This window comes from Talpa europaea, assembly GCF_964194135.1.
Source record: "Talpa europaea genome assembly, chromosome: 10".
NCBI classification, from domain to species: domain Eukaryota; kingdom Metazoa; phylum Chordata; class Mammalia; order Eulipotyphla; family Talpidae; genus Talpa; species Talpa europaea.
In genome coordinates, this window is record NC_140077.1 from 72801562 (window position 1) to 72809757 (window position 8196).

The 8196-nt window shown below is 60.0% G+C and overlaps 1 protein-coding gene across 2 annotated transcripts; it reads right to left on the minus strand.

Moving 5' to 3' along the window:
* Positions 1-277: 277 nt before the first annotated feature.
* Positions 278-7689, minus strand: CDK18 (cyclin dependent kinase 18; the record flags this gene model as incomplete). 2 transcript variants are annotated; one of them, XM_084244468.1, is made up of 15 exons in its annotated part: positions 278-312; positions 967-1044; positions 1334-1424; positions 2389-2431; positions 2542-2647; positions 2846-2943; positions 3534-3654; positions 3749-3872; positions 4450-4512; positions 4753-4847; positions 5024-5138; positions 5813-5869; positions 6584-6709; positions 7278-7417; positions 7563-7689. In XM_084244468.1, 15 exons carry the CDS (start codon positions 7687-7689, stop codon positions 278-280), a joined length of 1419 nt encoding a protein of 472 aa, XP_084100594.1. The 2 variants fall into 2 exon arrangements, with proteins under 2 accessions (XP_084100594.1, XP_084100593.1); XM_084244467.1 differs by having other exon boundaries at positions 7227-7417.
* Between the last annotated feature and the right edge of the window lie 507 nt (positions 7690-8196).

Genomic DNA, 8196 nt, shown 5'->3' on the forward strand with positions numbered 1-8196 from the left:
AAGGGTCTGAGGCCCCTCCGGCCCTGCATCTTTTCCTGGAGAAGCAGCTCCTGCCTAGCCCCAGGCTGGGCGGCCAGGGGTAGGTATCCAGGCCGAGGGGAGGCAAGTGGGAAGCAGGGAGAGGAAACAGCCGTGACCAGCAGGGCTGCAAGAGGTCTTCTGGGCCGGCCGTTAGCCCTCGCTCCTCAGTCCTTCCAGGACCATACAGGCCCTGTCCTACCCACAGCTGCGTTCAGTGTGACCTCCTGTCCCTGGGCCACAGCAGGGTGGGCCTGGCTCAGAAGATGCTCTGTCGCCGGTTCTTCCCTCGTCCTAGAAAAGGAGGGGAAGAGGTGGGGCTGCAGGCAGGAGGCTGGGCCCAAGGCGCCCACAGCCAACAGAGGAGGCCTACTCCAGCCTCTCTAACCCAACGAGCAAGCATGTGCAGAGAGCAGGTTGGTCCTGGGCTCCAGTGCAGCCACCCCTACTTAAAAGCCACATGAAGTTGTGACTTTGCCGCCAGAGCCTCAGTTCCACCATCTGTGAAATGTGGGCATCAGCAGTACAGTCTTCAAGGAGTGTTTTAGGAATTAAATGAGATGAGGCATGGAAAGTGCTGTCATTTCCAGGCCATTGGCTGTTGTGCAACAGGGTGTGTCTGTCTGGGTGGGGGAGCTGGAGCTCAGTCTTTACAGGGAACACCCCAGAACGTGCCTACCCCCCACCAGGGTTGCTTCAGATACAGAGATCTGTCTGAGGAGGGGGTTGAGGCAGCAGACACTAGAGGGAGGAAGCCTGGGCAGGAGATAGGGAAACCAAGCCTTCCCTGCTCCCCAAGGGCGCCCATGAAGGCAGACCAATGTCAGGGAGTCTGGGCTGACCACATGTCACAGGAGGGTGTGCTGGGCCCCTGTCTGTTCCTTGAGAGGGAGGAGCCACCTGTCCTGGCTTAATAAGGCGAGGGTGTGGGGGGACACAAGCCCCTACCTGGCTGCTGAAAGGCCAGGCCCCGGTAGCCTGGGTCCTTCTGGAGCTGAATCTCCTTCAGGGAGAATACGGAGGCAGCTGGGATGAGAGAGGAGAGAGCTGGGGAGAGCTGGGAGGAGCTCCCACACCCACCCAGTGTGTGAGGCAGGAACCTCGCTCTGGCTGGTGAACCCCTTCAGTTGAGATGGCCCAAGTGCATCTAAGTGGACCTTTAGGCCGCGGTTTTGATCCACAGAGTTTGGCCCTTTAGTTACAAGCAACCCATGGAGTGGAACCACGGGCTCCAGTTCTTCTACTGGCACTCGCTGCCCCTTTCCTTGGCTCTGCAGTGGTCCTGCCTCCCTCCTGACCTCCCCCAGATACTCACTGTCTTCAAGCTGGTGCACGCGCTCTCCCAGAGACCGGAAGTATGGGTGGCTCAGGGCCGCCTCTGCTGACACACGGCTCTTGGATTCGTACTGAAAGGCACGGAGTGGGCTACTGGGCTGGCTGGGGTGGGACCCCGCATCTTATGCTAAGTTAGATTACCAAGATGGGAGGGGCCTGAGTGAAGTGGAGAAGCCCTTGGGGCAACTGTCAACCCCCATCTCCAGCTCAACCCAAGGGTCCGCGGGTGAGACTTCCAGGCCTCCAGCCACCAGGAGGAAACAAAAGCGGACTTCTGAGCGCAACCTCCCCTCCTGGGATGGAGATACAGACACTAAAGCGATCACGGCCATAACATAAATAACAGCAATGTTCAGACGCAGTAAACTACCCTTTACTGTGCTTATCCGAGACAAGCACCACACCAAGTGTGCTCCATAATCTCAATTATCCTCACCACCTTATAAAATATGGATTATTGGGCCTCCCTGGTGGTGCAAGGGGTTGGGTCTCAGCACTATGAAGCTATCCACAGCCACTGCAGCATGGCTTCGGTCACTGGCAGGGAGGTGACCCACATGGCACAGCAGACCTCTCCTGTCTTCCTGCTGCTCCCCTCAGCAGTGTGTTTCAGTTGATCAGCCTGTTCTGTTCCCCACTCTGTCTCTGGTGAGTCCTCTCACCCCCCGCACCTCTGACCTATACCCCAGCTCTTGTATGCATGGAGAAATAAATCTTTAAAAAATAATAAAGTAAAATAAAATATGGATTATTAATTCCACTTTGCAGTTGAGGAAACTGAGGCACAGAGAAGTCTTGTAGCTTGCCTGGGGCTACACAGCTGGTAAGTGGGGCTAACTGGGCTGGCATTCAGAGGACACCCACTCTGAAGAGGTCTGTGTGGAAACCAGCCCCTGTAGGGCCCTAAGGGTGGACAGCCTAGGGGAGACACCATTCACACTGAGCGTAGGGGTGGGAGAGAGGAGCGAAGGGGTGGGGGCAGAGGAGTGGGGAGGGTGTTTGGAACCTGCCCTGGGCCCTGCCGGGGACACTCACCAGGAGGAGGCTGCTCAGGAGGTTGATGCCATCAGGGTCCAACCTGTGGGAGGAAGAAGTTGACACAGGCCTAGCATGGGGGTGGGGAGCAGGGCGTGTGGCCACCTCCAGGACAGTGGAGACCACAAGCAGGACTGGAGGTGGAAGGGCTACCTGGGAGCTTGGCTGATGAGAGGCTGGGGGAGGTACCGGGGAAAGTTGTAGGCTCGGAACTCTGACAGGGCTGTCACCCCGGGCCAAGTCTCTTCCGTGGGGGTCCCTGGAGCGACAGAGGGGATAGGGAGGGCAGGGTGAGGAGCTGGGCCAAGGGGGACGCGGAGGGGGCATGCGGGAGGTGGTCAGAGGGTGGTACAGGCCACGCAGCTCCCGCCCCCATTGGGCACAGGCCCTGCTGCTCCCCAGCCCTCCGTAGCCAGGACTGGACAGAGCTCTGGCGCCCCATGGTGGCGAGACTGACCGAGGAGTCGGAAGATGAGGTGCAGCTCCTCCTTGACCGTGGAGCCAGGGAAGAGGGGCCTGCCAGTGGCCATCTCGTAGTGGATGCAGCCCACGCCCCTGCAATGGGCAGCGGTGACGTCAGGCTGGGTCTCCCCGGGCCACCCCCACCGCAGAGCGGGAATGGGGAGCAGAGGCTTCAGGAGGCGCTGGCCTCTCCCCTTTCCCTCTGCAAGATGGGTCTGCGGGCATGTGACAGCTCTTAGGAAAATCGGTTCAAACTTTTCCCAAGTGTCCCCCCACGGAGGAGAGAAGCCCACCAGCGCATCTCCCAGGGCACCCCTGGCATAGGGCATTGCCGCTATCTTGGAAAAACTGCTTTACCTTTCAAATGAGGCTCATTTTACATGCGTGCGCATTTTAACAACAAAATGTGTCCCTTCCTCAAAATTCAGAGCTGCTTCATCATATTTACTGTGTGAACCCTTCGGTGCCCAGGCAGCCCCTAAGTACCGCTGGGGGAATATTTCAGCACAGTCTTAGAGTTCTTGGGGCCAGGTAACCTCCGTGTAGTTGAGACTTAATTCTTTAACATCTGGTTCAGTGGGATGCCAAGTGACTTTTAGTCAAAGGAGGGCAGAGAGTTCTTTACAGAGTCCCTGGGGATGTGGCCAGGTCCCTCCTGCTCCCTTGGGTGCCCTGTCACTCACCACATGTCGATGGGGGTGGAGTACTCTGTGGACCCCAGCAGCACATCAGGGGGCCTGTACCACAGGGTCACCACCTCATTGGAGTAGGTCTTCGTGGGCACTGATTTGGCACGGGCCAGTCCTAGGAACAGACATGTCACTGAAACTCCCTCCTGGACGGATCCTGGGGACACAGCCAGCCCCCAGCCCCCAGCCAGGCAGGTTCCAGCCCTCACCAAAGTCGGCCAGCTTCAGCTCCCCCCTTTCATTGATGAGCAGGTTCTGGGGTTTCAGATCCCGGTGCAGGATTTTACGACGATGGCAGTAGGCAAGGCCCCGGAGCAGCTGGAACATGAAAATCTGGGGTGCAGGGGAGAAGGGTGAGCAGGAGGGAGCCTGTCCCCTCTGGGAGACCCTGTGCTGCTGTCCCATGGCAGCAAGGGGGTGGGGCAGGGGCGAGGTCCCTGGAGAGCAAGCTCCTGCCTTGCTGCAGCCCTGCCCACCCCAGGGAGCCCCATCCACCAGGGGTGTAGAGGGGCAGGTCAGACTGTTCTCCAGCCCCGAGCTGAGGGGCCACAAAGCACCAGGAAGCCCACCTGTGTGGGGCTGTTTCTTTGATTCTTTCATCCTTTGATTCTTTCATCCTCCCAGCTTCCAGGGAGCCCCCCTTCTCCTGGGGAGTAATTCATGCTCCCACTTGACAGATGGGAAAACTGATGTTTGGAGTTTATATCCACAGCTGGCGGGCAGGGGGGAGGGGTGGCGCAACAAGGGTGCAGCTGTGTCGGGGAAGGTGCTTCTGGTGGCAAGCGCCAGGCTGGCCCTTCCTCTGATATTTGAAATCTGAACCATCTCAGCAGCAAGGGCCCTGTGGTTCCCAGGTGGGTGCCAAGATAGGTGGGGTCCAAGGGAGGGTACCTGCCACGGAGGCCCTCACCTTGACGTTGTGCATGCTCATGAGGTTTCCACAGTGGTCCAGATACTGCTTCAGGTCACTGTCCTGGGACACAGAGCCTGGCTCAGCGCTGCCCTCTCCTGCCCCCTGGCTGGAAGCCCCTCCCTGGGAGTGGACAGGCCCTGGCTCCAAGGGGTCTCTAAGCCCTGGGCCCTCACCTGCAAGGGAGTACCTGAGAACCTGAGTCTGGAATTGGGCTGGGCCAGCCCCCACCCTTCACCCTCTGCCCCCTGCAGGGAAGCAGCTGCCCCCCCCACCCCCGCCCACCGCCCCCGGCCAGCTCACCAGGTACTCAAACACCAGCGTGAGGGACCGCTCTGTGTGGACGAGGTCGTGCAGGGTCACGATGTTGGCATGCTTGAGGTTCTTCAGCAGAGACACTGTGGAGACAGGCCTGCTGGGTCCCTGGGGTTCCCCAGCCCCCAGCCCTCCCCTCGGGGCGCAGCCCAGAAGGTCTCACTCTGGCAAGAAGCCTCCACCTCCAGGCTCCTGCTGGGGCTCACCGTGAAGCCCCCTTGCCAAGTGCCCCAGAAGGGTGGGTGCTGCACAGCCCTACCCTCTCGAATGGCGGTGCAGGGGGCCCCCTCCTCATGCTCCAGCCGGATCTCCTTCAGGGCCACCAAGTTCTCTGTCAGTTTGCTGCGCCCCTTGAAGACCGTGGCGTAGGTACCCTGGGAACAGACCCCAGCCACTTGGGAGCGCTGCCTGCAGGGCCGCGGTAGCGCCCTGGGCCCTCCTCTTTCTTCACCCAAACTCTCCTCCAAAGCCCACCTTGCAATCTGCTCCTTCCTCTTACTCCCCAACAGACTAGGTGCTCACACCTGCACTGCTGCCCGCTGTGTTGATGCCCCTGGGGAAGGGCTTCCTCCTCTCTTAAACCCTTACCCACCCCTAGCCTCCAGCACAGAGCCCAGCGCGCTGGTAACAGAAAGAGCCAACAACTACACAGCGCTGACTGCGTGCCAGTGTTGTCCGAGCCAGTGTTGTCTGAGTGGGTCAGTGGCTGGGGTGCTCACAATCCCATGAGGTGGACAGCCACTTTGACGGGGGAGACATGGAGGCACAGACAGCACAGGTAACTCACCAGGGTCACAAAGCTAGGATGAGGGGAGCTGGGCCTGGGCCCCAGGCGAGAAGTGCTTGCAGGGAAAGGACAGGCTGGACTCTGCCCAGAGCCCTGGGCTACTGTCCTCGCCCCCCAGGAGCAGGGTCACCCCAACACCCCCCAAAACTGGGCAAGACCCTCTGGGGCAAGGACAGAGAGAGGGCCACACAGAGGGACCAGGCAGACCCTGTCCCTTGGCCTAACATCTGACCGGTTGTCCCAGACCAAGCCCGCGCTTACCTCCCCCAGTTTGTCCAGTTTCACGTAGGTTTCCAGTTTCCCAAAGCCAATATCTGACTGAGAGGAGAGACAGCGTCTTGTTAGCCTGATGGCCCAGCAGCTGCATACAACGGCCTCCCCTCTCCAGCCTCTGGGAGGGAAAGGGTGAGACCCTCACCAGGGGAAGGTGATAACTGGCTCACAGGGTGAAGGCACCCAAGCATCTCCCAGCTATCCTGGGATAAGGGAGGAGCCCTGGAAGGTGAGTTTCTTCCCTGGGGGGGTGGGGAGGGCAGGAGCCCCTGCCCGCGTGTATCTTGCTGGGGCTACTAGCTCCTGGGGGCCGTGTCTTCCTCTCCCTTGTGCCCAGAGTACCTGGTCCAGAGCCCACACCCACACAACCTCTCCTTGGCCCACTTCCAGCTCAGTGGGAGCCAACCCCTTCATACAGATTCCTGGCGCCAGCACTGAGGCTGTTTCTGTAGGTACATGGAGTGAAGCCCCCAAATCTGTGTTGCATCAGATGCTCCCAAGCAAATCTGGTAGGCCGCCAGAATTGGGAAGCACATGCCTGGGGTCCCGTCCCAGGTTGCGACCTACCTAGGCAGTGGGTGTTGACCAATAGAATGAGCTACAGGGACCCACTGTGGCCAGCAGATGGCGCCAAAGGCCCAGGAACCTCGGTGGGAGCGGCTGAGGCCTTGGCCCAGAGAGGCAAGGCCAGGACTGATGTGTCCATGCTGGGGAGCGGGTCTCCAGCCTCCAGTGACCTCTGACCCTCTTGGGACTCACCAGGGAGGCACGGCGGGACATGCGGCTGAGCGGCCTGGGCATTTCCGGACTCTCCAGCTGTAACTTCTGGAGGAACTCCTGGGGCAGGCGGATGTCCATGGGCAGAGAGAGCCTCTTGCTGATGTCCTATCGTGGCCGGGATGAGAAAGGGACACTGGTGTTTGTTCCAGGGTAGCCAGGGACATGGGGCCCTGGCCTCTCACCCTGGGCCTGTTCTTTCCTGAAAAGCAACCCCAGCAAGGCCAACACAGGCTGTGACCCCAGACTCAGAACTGCTTCAAAGATCTATCCAGAGACACATGTGAACCCTCAGCTGTGTGAGTCCAGGGGTGCTGGGCTCCGGGCCACAGTGTCACCACCGTGGAAGGAGCTCTCACCACACTGGGATTCTAGGGCATGTTTTTCCTACACGTGGCCACGGGCGTGTGGGTCATAAGAACAATAGCAAATCGCCCAGCCTCGTACCACTCATGTTAAAGCACCTGGCATGTCTTAACTCACTTAATCTCACGATGACCATTTTAAGACAAGGACACTGTAGTCACAGGGGCTGAGGAACTTGCTCAAGGTCACAGCTAATCAGTGGTAGAGCTGGGATCGGAACCCAGGGAGCCTGGCTCCAAGGCACCAGCCTTCCTGGCACACAGCCGTGGACGCGCCCCGTGCGGGAACAGGGCAGAGCCCGAACCCTCACCTCCATGGAGAAGCGGCGCTGGTTCTGCCGCCGGTACTGCGGGCCGGGGGACGGTGGCCCGGGGTCCTCCCCGCCGTCCGACGGGGAGAGGGGGCCGCTCTCTGCTTGGGGGTCTCTGCCAAGAGGACCAAGCTGCAGGGCTGAGAGGGACAGGCATCAGCTCCCCACTCCTGCCCAGGCGGGGAGGAGGGGTGTCCCTTGCCCCACCTCTGTCCCCCCACCCTGAGGCAGGGGGCCGTCAGGGAGGGCTCTGGGGGGATTTCACGGAGGCTGTGGGCCCCTCACCCTCATTGTGCAGGCTGTGGAGCTGGCTGAACTGCTCGGTGAACTCAGCCAGGGACTCCTCGATGGTCTCAGTGCGCGGCACGGACAGGGAGAAGCGGCGCTTGAAGTTGTTCTTCATCTTATTCATGGTCAGCCGAGAGCAGGCAGCCGGGACCTGGCATAGGCGGGAGAAGAGCAGTGAGGACAGGGCCCGGGCGGGCGCCAAAGGTGAATCCCAGCTTGGTCTCTGCAGGCTTGTCTGCTCCACCAAAGTCCCAACTGCCTTTGGTGGAGGGAAGAGGGGTCCACCCCTCTTCCTCTTGGTGTCCCTCATCCCCCCAGTACTGGTTCTGCTCACCACAGTGAGGTCACATGCAGATGGGGTCCCAAAGCCCCAGTGCCAGCTGGTACATTTTTTTTTATAGAAGCACTGGGGTGCAGGCCAGAGGTACGGGGGGGTGAGAGGATACACGAGAGACAGAGTGGGGAGCAGAACAGGTGGATCTACTGAAATACACTGCTGAGGGGAGCAGTGGGTGAGACAGGAGAGGTCTGCTGTGCTATGTGGGTCAGCAACCTGGCCGGGATCGAACTCAGGCGACAGCGGTCATAGGGCTGAGACTAACCTTTAGGCCACCAGGGAGGCCCCAGATGG